The sequence below is a fragment of the Coregonus clupeaformis genome, unplaced genomic scaffold (assembly GCF_020615455.1).
Source record: "Coregonus clupeaformis isolate EN_2021a unplaced genomic scaffold, ASM2061545v1 scaf0500, whole genome shotgun sequence".
NCBI classification, from domain to species: Eukaryota; Metazoa; Chordata; class Actinopteri; order Salmoniformes; family Salmonidae; genus Coregonus; species Coregonus clupeaformis.
Window position 1 is genome coordinate 209,037 of NW_025533955.1, and position 12,328 is coordinate 221,364.

Below are 12,328 nucleotides of genomic sequence, written 5' to 3' on the forward strand. Positions count from 1 at the left end.
GTGAGAGCACGTGGTGCGGAGACAGCTTCGCCACGCCACTTGGTAGGAGCGACCGGTCAGGTAGGACGCAATCCAGGAGTGAGCCGCGCCGGAGATGCCCAGCTCGGAGAGGGTGGAGAGGGAGGATCTGATGGTTCACAGTATCAAAGGCAGCAGACAGGTCTAGAAGGACAAGAGCAGAGGAGAGAGAGTTAGCTTTAGCAGTGCGGAGAGCCTCCGTGACACAGAGAAGAGCAGTCTCAGTTGAATGACCAGTTCTGAAACCTGACTGGTTTGGATCAAGAAGGTCATTCTGAGAGAGATAGCAAGAGAGTTGGCTAAAGACGGCACGCTCAATAGTTTTGGAAAAAAAAGAAAGAAGGGATACTGGTCTGTAGTTGTTGACATCAGTGGGATCGAGTGTTGGTTTTTTTGAGAAGGGGTGCAACTCTCGCTCTCTTGAAGACGGAAGGGACATAGCCAGCGGTCAAGGATGAGTTGATCAGCGAGGTGAGGTAGGGGGAGAAGGTCACCAGAGATGGTCTGGAGAAGAGAGGAGGGGATGGGGTCAAGCTGGCAGGTTGTTGGGCGGCCTGCAGTCACTAGTCGCAAGATTTTATCTGGAGAGAGAGGGGAGAAAGAAGTCAAAGCATAGGGTAGGGCAGTGTGAGCAGGACCAGCAGTGTCATTAGACTTAACAAACGAGGATCGGATGTCGTCAACCTTCTTTTTCAAAGTGGTTGACGAAGTCATCCACAGAGAGGGAGGAGGGGGGGGGGGGGAGGATTCAGCAGTGAGGAGAATGTGGCAAAGAGCTTCCTAGGGTTAGAGGCAGATGCTTGGAATTTAGAGTGGTAGAAAGTGGCCTTAGCAGCAGAAACAGATGAAGAAAATGTAGAGAGGAGGGAGTGAAAAGATGCCAGGTCGGCAGGGAGTTTAGTTTTCTTCCATTTCCGCTCAGCTGCCCGGAGCTCTGTTCTGTGAGCTCGCAATGAGTCGTCAAGCCACGGAGCTGGAGGGGAGGACCGAGCCGGCCGGGAGGATAGGGGACATAGAGAGTCAAAGGATGCAGAAAGGGAGGAGAGGAGGGATGAGGAGGCAGAATCAGGAGATTGGAGGGAGAAGGATTGAGCAGAGGGAAGAGATGATAGGATGGAAGAGGAGAGAGTAGTGAGAGAGAGAGAGCGAAGGTTGCGGCGGCGCGTTACCATCTGTGTAGGGGCAGAGTGAGTAGTGTTGGAGGAGAGCGAGAGAGAAAAGGATACAAAGTAGTGGTCGGAGACATGGAGGGGAGTTGCAGTGAGATTAGTAGAAGAGCAACATCTAGTAAAAATGAAGTCAAGCGTATTGCCTGCCTTGTGAGTAGGGGGGGACGGTGAGAGGGTGAGGTCAAAAGAGGAGAGGAGTGGAAAGAAGGAGGCAGAGAGAAATTAGTCAAATGTAGACGTAGGGAGGTTGAAATCCCCCAAAACTGTGAGGGGTGAGCCATCCTCAGGAAAGGAACTTATCAAGGCATCAAGCTCATTGATGAACTCTCCAAGGGAACCTGGAGGGCGATAGATGACAAGGATATTAAGCTTAAATGGGCTAGTGACTGTGACAGCGTGGAATTCAAATGAGGAGATAGACAGATGGGTTAGGGGGAAAAATTGAGAATGACCACTTGGGAGAGATGAGGATTCCTGTGCCACCACCCCTCTGACCAGATGCTCTCGGGGTATGCGAGAACACATGGTCAGACGAGGAGAGAGCAGTAGGAGTAGCAGTGTTTTCAGTGGTAATCCATGTTTCCGTCAGCGCCAGGAAGTCGAGGGACTGGAGGGTAGCATAGGCTGGGATGAAGTCAGCCTTGTTGGCAGCAGAACGGCAGTTCCAGAGGCTGCCTGAGACCTGGAACTCCAGGTGTGTGGTGCGTGCAGGGACCACCAGGTTAGAGAGGCAGCAGCCACGCGGTGTGAGGCGTTTGTGTAGCCTGTGCGGAGAGGAGAGAACAGGGATAGGCAGAGGCATAGTTGACAGGCTGTAGCAGATGGCTACAATAATGCAGAGGAGATCGGAATGAAATGAACTAAACATCTGGGAAAGGAGAGAGCAAGGCCTCCCTCACCAAAAAAAATATAACTCTCCCAACTTCCACCTCAGAAACTATAATTGTTTCACTGAACCACCCGAATAAAACTCTCCCAACTTCCACTTTAGAAATTAGAATTGTTGTAAACTACAGCGGTTCAATGTTTCAAGGACTAGACTCAACTTACTTTATTCAGCTAGCTAACTATGACGCCATAGCTAACTAGCATGCTAGCATCCAATAACACACAGTTTAGCACCAATACTTGGTTACAACAAACTACCAATAGTGTGTTAACACACTAAACAGATAATTCGTGTCCGTGTCTAGTTCTTTCATAACGCAGCAATGATTAAACGTTGGCTAGCTAGCACAAAGATATTGTATTTAGCTACCACAGTACAGCCAGCTGGTAGTGTTGGCTAGCTAGCAATGGCTGCTGTGTTGACTTTGTTTGAAAAACGGCGTCGCTTCGAACGAATGTAGCTGGCTAAAAGGATATTGTATTTAGTTTCTACCGTTGCTAATAGCTACTAGCCAGCTAGTCCAGGAGGTGAGTTAGCTAGCTAGCTTCGTGCTACACCCGGCACCGCCGAATACAAAAGTAACCTACAATAACTACATACAACAACTACCCACAACAGCCCACGATGCCTACCTATAATACCTAATAATATACAGCCCACGATGCCTACCTATAATACCTAACTACAATCTAAATACATAGTTTAAGCCTTACTCGACAAAGCCCAAGCTATGTATAAAGCCAAACTTACCCAACGCCAGCTAACTGGGTGGCAGACTGCAATCAGTAGCTGTAATTAAGTACAGCAGCTACCAACCACCTAACGTTAATGCCTCGGATAATGAGGTTAGAAAAACAGCTGAATTGTGGGTAGCTAGCTGGCTCAACTACAGGTACTCTTAAGCGTGAAATAACATTGGAAACAACTAACCACAGTTGCTAAAAGTTACCAGTAGCTACCCGCTAGCTAGCTAGCTTTGTTGGTCCAAGTAGTGGGTTAGCTAGCACTCGTGCTTCGCCGGGGTCCGCCGAATACAATACTTACCTACAATAATTACCTACAATAACCTACAATAACCTACAATAACTACCTAAGTAAACTACCTATAATACCTGACTACAATACCTACCTACAATCTAAATACATGGTTTAAGCTTTACTCAACATCATATAAGAAGCCAAGCTTACCTCCTGCTAGAGACAGCAGTGCCAGTTTTACCCTTTGAAGCATGGGTGTCTACACTGCTGGCACAAGAATCCCACAAAGCAAACCACGAGGGAGTGGCGGGAACCCTTCTCCGGATGAGGAAGAAAGCCTGGGTAATAAAAGGCCGTAGACTTGTGTGGTCTGCAGGAAAAACAAGGCAAAACAGTGTCAACAAATCATGGCTGACCTGCCTCTAGAGCGAACAGGCCCAGCTGCACCTTTTGAATTCACCACCATGGACCTGTTCGGCCCTTATGAAGTGAAAGATGAGGTCAAGAAGAGAACTAGACTTAAAGTATGGGGAATAGTCTTCTGCTGCATGGCTTCCCGAGCCATACACACTGAAGTGGTGAGTGACATGTCATCTGAAGGATTCCTGCTAGCCTATCAAAGGTTCACTTCACTGAGAGGACACCCCAGGAAACTCTGGTCAGACCCTGGCACTAACTTTGTGGGAGCCAAACACACACTTCAAAAATTCCTTAACCAACTAAACAAGTCTGAACTTGAAGACACAGCTGCCAAGCATGGTACAGAATGGTCATGGAAGATCCACCCTGCAGACTCTCCCCATAGGAATGGTGCCACAGAGGCAGCTGTCAAAGTAGTGAAGCGGGCGTTGAGCAACCTTGGTGGAGATGGTGTTTTCACGTGGGGAGAATTCCAAACTTTTCTCTTCATGGCAGCCAACCTTGCTAATGAGAGACCCATCGATGCAAGAACTCAAAGCAGAGAAGACTGTGTAGAGTACATCACCCCGAATTCTCTGCTTTTAGGACGTACCAATCCAAAGGGGAGACCCTGGAGATTTCCAGTTTGATGGCTACCCTTACAAAAGACTTAAACATATTCAAGCAGAGTTAAGCCATTTCTGGAAGAAGTGGAGCCAATTGGCTGGACCTAATCTGTTCATAAGGAACAAATGGCACACCAAAGAGCGAAATGTTGCTGTTGGAGATGTGGTCTGGTTGGCTGACCAAAACGCCCTAAGAGGACAGTAAAAGCTGGCTAGAGTGGTCGGTGTCAATGCTGACAGCAAAGGCATCGTAAGAGATGTGCTTGTGAAGACTTTTCCCAGCTATCCTGTTCACATCACAAAGTCAAACAGCAAAAAGGGGCCCACAAGAGCAAACGGTGAAAGAACGAAGAGGCTTCAAACCAAAATCCCAGCCACAATTCTTCATAGAGATGTCAGACGCCTTGTCATTCTACTTCCCATTGAAGAACAAACAGAGGTGGGAAGGACTTGTGTGACCTCTCTGGATTTGAAAAAACCAGGAGCTCAAGTGGGAGGTGTTGAGCTGAATCTCAGGAGTGAGTCAAATAACTACACTTCCCAGAGTGCACCAGCAGCAGCAAACTGGCTGCTTGTCACCTGATCAGTCATTTTCACTGATTTGGAGCACCTGTGAAGGCATGGGGGGGCTCAGTCATTCAGAAGAACAAACTTCAGAGAGAAGACTCCAAGTTCACTCACAGGTTCAGTCCAAAGACGCCAATCGTAAAAGGCTTAAATGGTTTACAACCTAATTTACTGGCTAATTTACTGGACAGACCAATCAACTGAAAGCAAACTAAAAATAAAAAAGATTGAGTCAGGAATTTGAGTTGTCCCTGTGTCCTTTGGATGGTGAACAAGAGGAGGACTTGACAGTCAGGGTTCAACACCTACAGGGTCAGGAGGGTCAGAGGTCGTATGACAGGGAGCCATGATGATATAGTCAGGGTTCAACACCTACAGGGTCAGGAGGGTCAGAGGTCGGATGACAGGTGGTCTCAGTAACAGAAGAGGTTCTCTCTTCCCATTTCTCTCTCTCTCTCTCTCTCTCTCTCTCTCTCTCTCTCTCTCTCTCTCTCTCTCTCTCTCTCTCTCTCTCTCTCTCTCTCTCTCTCTCTCTCTCTCTCTCTCGTCCTCTGCCTCGCCTCCCTCCCTACTCTCTCTTTTCCTCCTCTCTCTCTCTCTCTCTCTCTCTCTTCCTCTTCCTCCTCTCTCTTTTCCTCTCTCTCTCTCTCTCTCTCTCTCTCTTTCCCTCTCTTCCTCTTCCCTCTTTTCCTCCTCTCTCTCTCTCTCTCTCTCTCTCTCTTCCTCTTCCTCCTCTCTCTCTTTTCCTCCTCTCTCTCTCTCTCTCTCTCTCTCTCTCTCCCTCTCTTCTTCTTCTCTCTCTCTCTCTTTCCCTCTCTTCCTCTTCCTCCTCTCTCTCTGTTCCTACTCTCTCTCACTTCCTCTTCTTCTCAGGGAGCTGGATCATGCCATGCTGAGACGTCTGGAGAAAAGGATTCTGGTTGGCCTTCCCTCTGGCCCTGCCCGACAAGCCATGGTCTCTCATTGGCTGCCTCCACTCAGCTGCACTGGAGGGGTGGAGCTACGCACCGAGCTGGCCTATGAGACGCTAGCACAGGTAGGGTGGAGGAGCAGGGGGGATCTCAAGTCTCTCTGTTGACTATATGATTGACTACTAAGACAATTATATAAAAAAGTAGTAATAGATGTTATCTTGTATCCTAGTAAGTTAGCTAGCTAGTTGTAGTAGTTAATAGTAGTAATATATGTTATATTGTATCATAGTAATAAGTTAGTTAGCTAGTTGTAGTAGTTAATAGTAGTAATATATGTTATATTGTATCATAGTAATAAGTTAGTTAGCTAGTTGTAGTAGTTAATAGTAGTAATATGTTATATTGTATCATAGTAATACGTTAGTTAGCTAGTTGTAGTAGTTAATAGTAGTAATATATGTTATATTGTATCATAGTAATAAGTTAGTTAGCTAGTTGTAGTAGTTAATAGTAGTAATAGATGTTATATTGTATCATAGTAATAAGTTAGTTAGTTGTAGTAGTTAATAGTAGTAATATATGTTATATTGTATCATAGTAATAAGTTAGTTAGCTAGTTGTAGTAGTTAATAGTAGTAATATATGTTATATTGTATCATAGTAATAAGTTAGCTAGCTAGTTGTAGTAGTTAATAGTAGTAATATATGTTATATTGTATCATAGTAATAAGTTAGTTAGCTAGTTGTAGTAGTTAATAGTAGTAATAGATGTTATATTGTATCATAGTAATAAGTTAGTTAGCTAGTTGTAGTAGTTAATAGTAGTAATATATGTTATATTGTATCATAGTAATAAGTTAGTTAGCTAGTTGTAGTAGTTAATAGTAGTAATATGTTATATTGTATCATAGTAATAAGTTAGTTAGCTAGTTGTAGTAGTTAATAGTAGTAATATATGTTATATTGTATCATAGTAATAAGTTAGTTAGCTAGTTGTAGTAGTTAATAGTAGTAATATATGTTATATTGTATCATAGTAATAAGTTAGTTAGCTAGTTGTAGTAGTTAATAGTAGTAATATATGTTATATTGTATCATAGTAATAAGTTAGTTAGCTAGTTGTAGTAGTTAATAGTAGTAATATATGTTATATTGTATCATAGTAATAAGTTAGTTAGTTGTAGTAGTTAATAGTAGTACTATATGTTATATTGTATCATAGTAATAAGTTAGTTAGCTAGTTGTAGTAGTTAATAGTAGTAATATATGTTATATTGTATCATAGTAATAAGTTAGTTAGCTAGTTGTAGTAGTTAATAGTAGTAATATATGTTATATTGTATCATAGTAATAAGTTAGTTAGTTGTAGTAGTTAATAGTAGTACTATATGTTATATTGTATCATAGTAATAAGTTAGTTAGCTAGTTGTAGTAGTTAATAGTAGTAATATATGTTATATTGTATCATAGTAATAAGTTAGTTAGCTAGTTGTAGTAGTTAATAGTAGTAATAGATGTTATATTGTATCATAGTAATAAGTTAGTTAGCTAGTTGTAGTAGTTAATAGTAGTAATATATGTTATATTGTATCATAGTAATACGTTAGTTAGTTGTAGTAGGTAATAGTAGTAATATATGTTATATTGTATCATAGTAATAAGTTAGTTAGCTAGTTGTAGTAGTTAATAGTAGTAATATATGTTATATTGTATCATAGTAATACGTTAGTTAGCTAGTTGTAGTAGTTAATAGTAGTAATAGATGTTATCTTGTATCCTAGTAAGTTAGCTAGCTAGTTGTAGTAGTTAATAGTAGTAATAGATGTTATATTGTATCATAGTAATAAGTTAGTTAGCTAGTTGTAGTAGTTAATAGTAGTAATAGATGTTATATTGTATCATAGTAATAAGTTAGTTAGCTAGTTGTAGTAGTTAATAGTAGTAATATATGTTATATTGTATCATAGTAATAAGTTAGTTAGCTAGTTGTAGTAGTTAATAGTAGTACTATATGTTGTTGTCTTGTATCATAGTAGGTTAGCTAGTAGTAGTAGTTAATAGTAGTAATAGATGTTGTTGTTTTGGTATATTAATAGTAATATCTATATATTCTAGGCGACGGAGGGCTACTCTGGGTCTGATATCAGGCTGGTGTGTAAGGAAACAGCCATGAGACCAGTCAGGAAGATATTTGATGCTCTGGAGAGCCACCAGCAGGGTAAGGAAACAGCCATGAGACCAGTCAGGAAGATATTTGATGCTCTGGAGAGCCACCAGCAGGGTAAGGAAACAGCCATGAGACCAGTCAGGAAGATATTTGATGCTCTGGAGAGCCACCAGCAGGGTAAGGAAACAGCCATGAGACCAGTCAGGAAGATATTTGATGCTCTGGAGAGCCACCAGCAGGGTAAGGAAACAGCCATGAGACCAGTCAGGAAGATATTTGATGCTCTAGAGAGCCACCAGCAGGGTAAGGAAACAGCCATGAGACCAGTCAGGAAGATATTTGATGCTCTGGAGAGCCACCAGCAGGGTAAGGAAACAGCCATGAGACCAGTCAGGAAGATATTTGATGCTCTGGAGAGCCACCAGCAGGGTAAGGAAACAGCCATGAGACCAGTCAGGAAGATATTTGATGCTCTAGAGAGCCACCAGCAGGGTAAGGAAACAGCCATGAGACCAGTCAGGAAGATATTTGATGCTCTAGAGAGCCACCAGCAGGGTTACATTATGTCATTTTTAATCAGCTGACCCTAACCCTAACCCAGGAGTGGAGGGTTGAGTTTGATTTTTAATCAGCTGACCCTAACCCTAACCCAGGAGTGGAGGGTTGAGTTTTTCAGAAGCACTCGGCTGTGTGAAGTAGATCTCCTGCTGGGGGTTGAAAAAACTATGGCGATTTAACATGTAGAATCATCTGGAAATGAATAGAAAATGACGGCCGAGGTGATAGGACGGCTATCCGTTGCTAATAACCTTTACCATAGCAACCTCCCCTCCCTCCTCCCCCTACAGAGAGCTGCAAAATGCCTGTCATTCACCTGGAAACCGTGACAACAGAGGACTTCCTGGAGGTGATCGCTCACACCAAACCCTCGGCCAGGAACCTTACAGACAAATACACCGCCTGGGAGAGGGAGTACGAATCTGTCTGACGCCTGGGAGAGGGAGTACAGGTCTGTCTGACGCCTGGGAGAGGGAGTACGAATCTGTCTGACGCCTGGGAGAGGGAGTACGAATCTGTCTGACGCCTGGGAGAGGGAGTACGAATCTGTCTGACGCCTGGGAGAGGGAGTACGAATCTGTCTGACGCCTGGGAGAGGGGAGTACGAATCTGTCTGACGCCTGGGAGAGGGAGTACGAATCTGTCTGACGCCTGGGAGAGGGAGTACGAATCTGTCTGACGCCTGGGAGAGGGAGTACGAATCTGTCTGACGCCTGGGAGAGAGGGTACGAATCTGTCTGACGCCTGGGAGAGGGAGTACGAATCTGTCTGACGCCTGGGAGAGAGGGTACGAATCTGTCTGACGCCTGGGAGAGAGGGTACGAATCTGTCTGACGCCTGGGAGAGGGAGTACGAATCTGTCTGACGCCTGGGAGAGGGAGTACGAATCTGTCTGACGCCTGGGAGAGGGAGTACGAATCTGTCTGACGCCTGGGAGAGGGGAGTACGAATCTGTCTGACGCCTGGGAGAGAGGGTACGAATCTGTCTGACGCCTGGGAGAGGGGAGTACGAATCTGTCTGACGCCTGGGAGAGGGAGTACGAATCTGTCTGACGCCTGGGAGAGGGAGTACGAATCTGTCTGACGCCTGGGAGAGGGAGTACGAATCTGTCTGACGCCTGGGAGAGAGGGTACGAATCTGTCTGACGCCTGGGAGAGGGAGTACGAATCTGTCTGATGCCTGGGAGAGAGGGTACGAATCTGTCTGACGCCTGGGAGAGGGAGTACGAATCTGTCTGACGCCTGGGAGAGCGAGTACAAGTCTGTCTGACACCTGGGAGAGGGAGTACGAGTCTGTCTGACGCCTGGGAGAGGGACACATGCACACTCAATATAGAATATAAATATCTGTAGCAATGAATATCTTAGTGTAGCAATAATATTTGATAGGTCAGTGTGTCTATACATAGGGCTTGTCTGACACAGAACCTTTGGTATAAAGGGTTTCTGAAACTTCACTGAAGAAATGGAAGGTTACTAACCTGTGTCTTATACAGCTGAATTGATTCCCTCTGTTCAATTAAAGACAATATGAGTCATTGGTAGTACTAGTCATGATCACTTTTTTTATAAACATAATTACACACAATTACATGATAATACATTTTTCAGAAACATGCCATTTTAAACACTCTTCACAAGTGCAAAGGTTTGATGCAGACTTGTTATCCCAGTACCTATTCATCAACACAGCAGCCTAACCCTAACCCTACCTATTCATCAACACAGCAGCCTAACCCTAACCCTACCTATTCATCAACACAGCAGCCTAACCCTAACCCTACCTATTCATCAACACAGCAGCCTAACCCTAACCCGACCTATTCATCAACACAGCAGCCTAACCCTAACCCTACCTATTCATCAACACAGCAGCCTAACCCTAACCCTACCTATTCATCAACACAGCAGCCTAACCCTAACCCTACCTATTCATCAACACAGCAGCCTAACCCTACCTATTCATCAACACAGCAGCCTAACCCTAACCCTACCTATTCATCAACACAGCAGCCTAACCCTAACTATTCATCAACACAGCAGCCTAACCCTAACCCTACCTATTCATCAACACAGCAGCCTAACCCTAACTATTCATCAACACAGCAGCCTAACCCTAACCCTACCTATTCATCAACACAGCAGCCTAACCCTACCTATTCATCAACACAGCAGCCTAACCCTAACTATTCATCAACACAGCAGCCTAACCCTAACCCTACCTAGTCATCAACACAGCAGCCTAACCCTAACACTATTCATCAACACAGCAGCCTAACCCTAACCCTACCTATTCATCAACACAGCAGCCTAACCCTAACTATTCATCAACACAGCAGCCTAACCCTAACCCTACCTATTCATCAACACAGCAGCCTAACCCTAACTATTCATCAACACAGCAGCCTAACCCTAACCCTACCTATTCATCAACACAGCAGCCTAACCCTAACTATTCATCAACACAGCAGCCTAACCCTAACCCTACCTATTCATCAACACAGCAGCCTAACCCTAACTATTCATCAACACAGCAGCCTAACCCTACCTAGTCATCAACACAGCAGCCTAACCCTAACCCTACCTATTCATCAACACAGCAGCCTAACCCTAACCCTACCTATTCATCAACACAGCAGCCTAACCCTAACCCTACCTATTCATCAACACAGCAGCCTAACCCTAACCCTACCTATTCATCAACACAGCAGCCTAACCCTAACCCTAACCACAGTTAGATGAGGAACAAAGCAGCCATAGTTAGATGGAGTGTGTTAGAGGAGGTGTTATAGTCTGGTGTGGGACTAGAGGAGGTGTTATAGTCTGGTGTGGGACTAGAGGAGGTGTTATAGTCTGGTGTGGGACTAGAGGAGGTGTTATAGTCTGGTATGGGACTAGAGGAGGTGTTATAGTCTGGTGTGGGACTAGAGGAGGTGTTATAGTCTGGTGTGGGACTAGAGGAGGTGTTATAGTCTGGTGTGGGACTAGAGGAGGTGTTATAGTCTGGTATGGGACTAGAGGAGGTGTTATAGTCTGGTATGGGACTAGAGGAGGTGTTATAGTCTGGTGTGGGACTAGAGGAGGTGTTATAGTCTGGTATGGGACTAGAGGAGGTGTTATAGTCTGGTATGGGACTAGAGGAGGTGTTATAGTCTGGTGTGGGACTAGAGGTGTTATAGTCTGGTATGGGACTAGAGGAGGTGTTATAGTCTGGTGTGGGACTAGAGGGAGGTGTTATAGTCTGGTATGGGACTAGAGGAGGTGTTATAGTCTGGTATGGGACTAGAGGAGGTGTTATAGTCTGGTATGGGACTAGAGGAGGTGTTATAGTCTGGTATGGGACTAGAGGAGGTGTTATAGTCTGGTGTGGGACTAGAGGAGGTGTTATAGTCTGGTGTGGGACTAGAGGAGGTGTTAGTCTGGTGTGGGACTAGAGGAGGTGTTATAGTCTGGTGTGGGACTAGAGGAGGTGTTATAGTCTGGTGTGGGACTAGAGGGAGGTGTTATAGTCTGGTATGGGACTAGAGGAGGTGTTATAGTCTGGTATGGGACTAGAGGAGGTGTTATAGTCTGGTATGGGACTAGAGGAGGTGTTATAGTCTGGTATGGGACTAGAGGAGGTGTTATAGTCTGGTGTGGGACTAGAGGAGGTGTTATAGTCTGGTATGGGACTAGAGGAGGTGTTATAGTCTGGTGTGGGACTAGAGGAGGTGTTATAGTCTGGTATGGGACTAGAGGAGGTGTTATAGTCTGGTGTGGGACTAGAGGAGGTGTTATAGTCTGGTGTGGGACTAGAGGAGGTGTTATAGTCTGGTGTGGGACTAGAGGAGGTGTTATAGTCTGGTGTGGGACTAGAGGAGGTGTTATAGTCTGGTATGGGACTAGAGGAGGTGTTATAGTCTGGTATGGGACTAGAGGAGGTGTTATAGTCTGGTGTGGGACTAGAGGAGGTGTTATAGTCTGGTGTGGGACTAGAGGAGGTGTTATAGTCTGGTGTGGGACTAGAGGAGGTGTTATAGTCTGGTATGCGACTAGAGGAGGTG

General features: G+C 44.7%; 1 protein-coding gene and 1 long non-coding RNA gene across 7 annotated transcripts in view; both read left to right on the plus strand.

Moving 5' to 3' along the window:
- katnal2 (katanin p60 subunit A-like 2) overlaps positions 1 to 8,718 on the plus strand; it is a 67,437-nt gene extending 58,719 nt beyond the window's left edge. For 2 of the 6 annotated variants that reach the window (XM_041872683.2, XM_041872685.2), the window contains 3 exons: positions 5,520 to 5,682; positions 7,676 to 8,282; positions 8,576 to 8,718. In XM_041872683.2, coding sequence (XP_041728617.2) covers positions 5,520 to 5,682; positions 7,676 to 8,282; positions 8,576 to 8,715 — 910 coding nt within the window. In that variant the 3' untranslated portion in view covers positions 8,716 to 8,718. The remainder of the gene's footprint in view (positions 1 to 5,519; positions 5,683 to 7,675; positions 8,283 to 8,575) is intronic. The other 4 variants (XM_041872687.1, XM_041872688.1, XM_041872686.2 and 1 more) reach the window with 3 other exon arrangements.
- Positions 8,719 to 11,115: 2,397 nt separating this feature from the next.
- On the plus strand, positions 11,116 to 11,605 carry LOC123484937. Its single transcript, XR_006658791.1, has 2 exons — positions 11,116 to 11,188; positions 11,517 to 11,605. It is a non-coding gene; the product is annotated as an uncharacterized LOC123484937 (long non-coding RNA).
- The last annotated feature ends 723 nt before the right edge of the window (positions 11,606 to 12,328 follow it).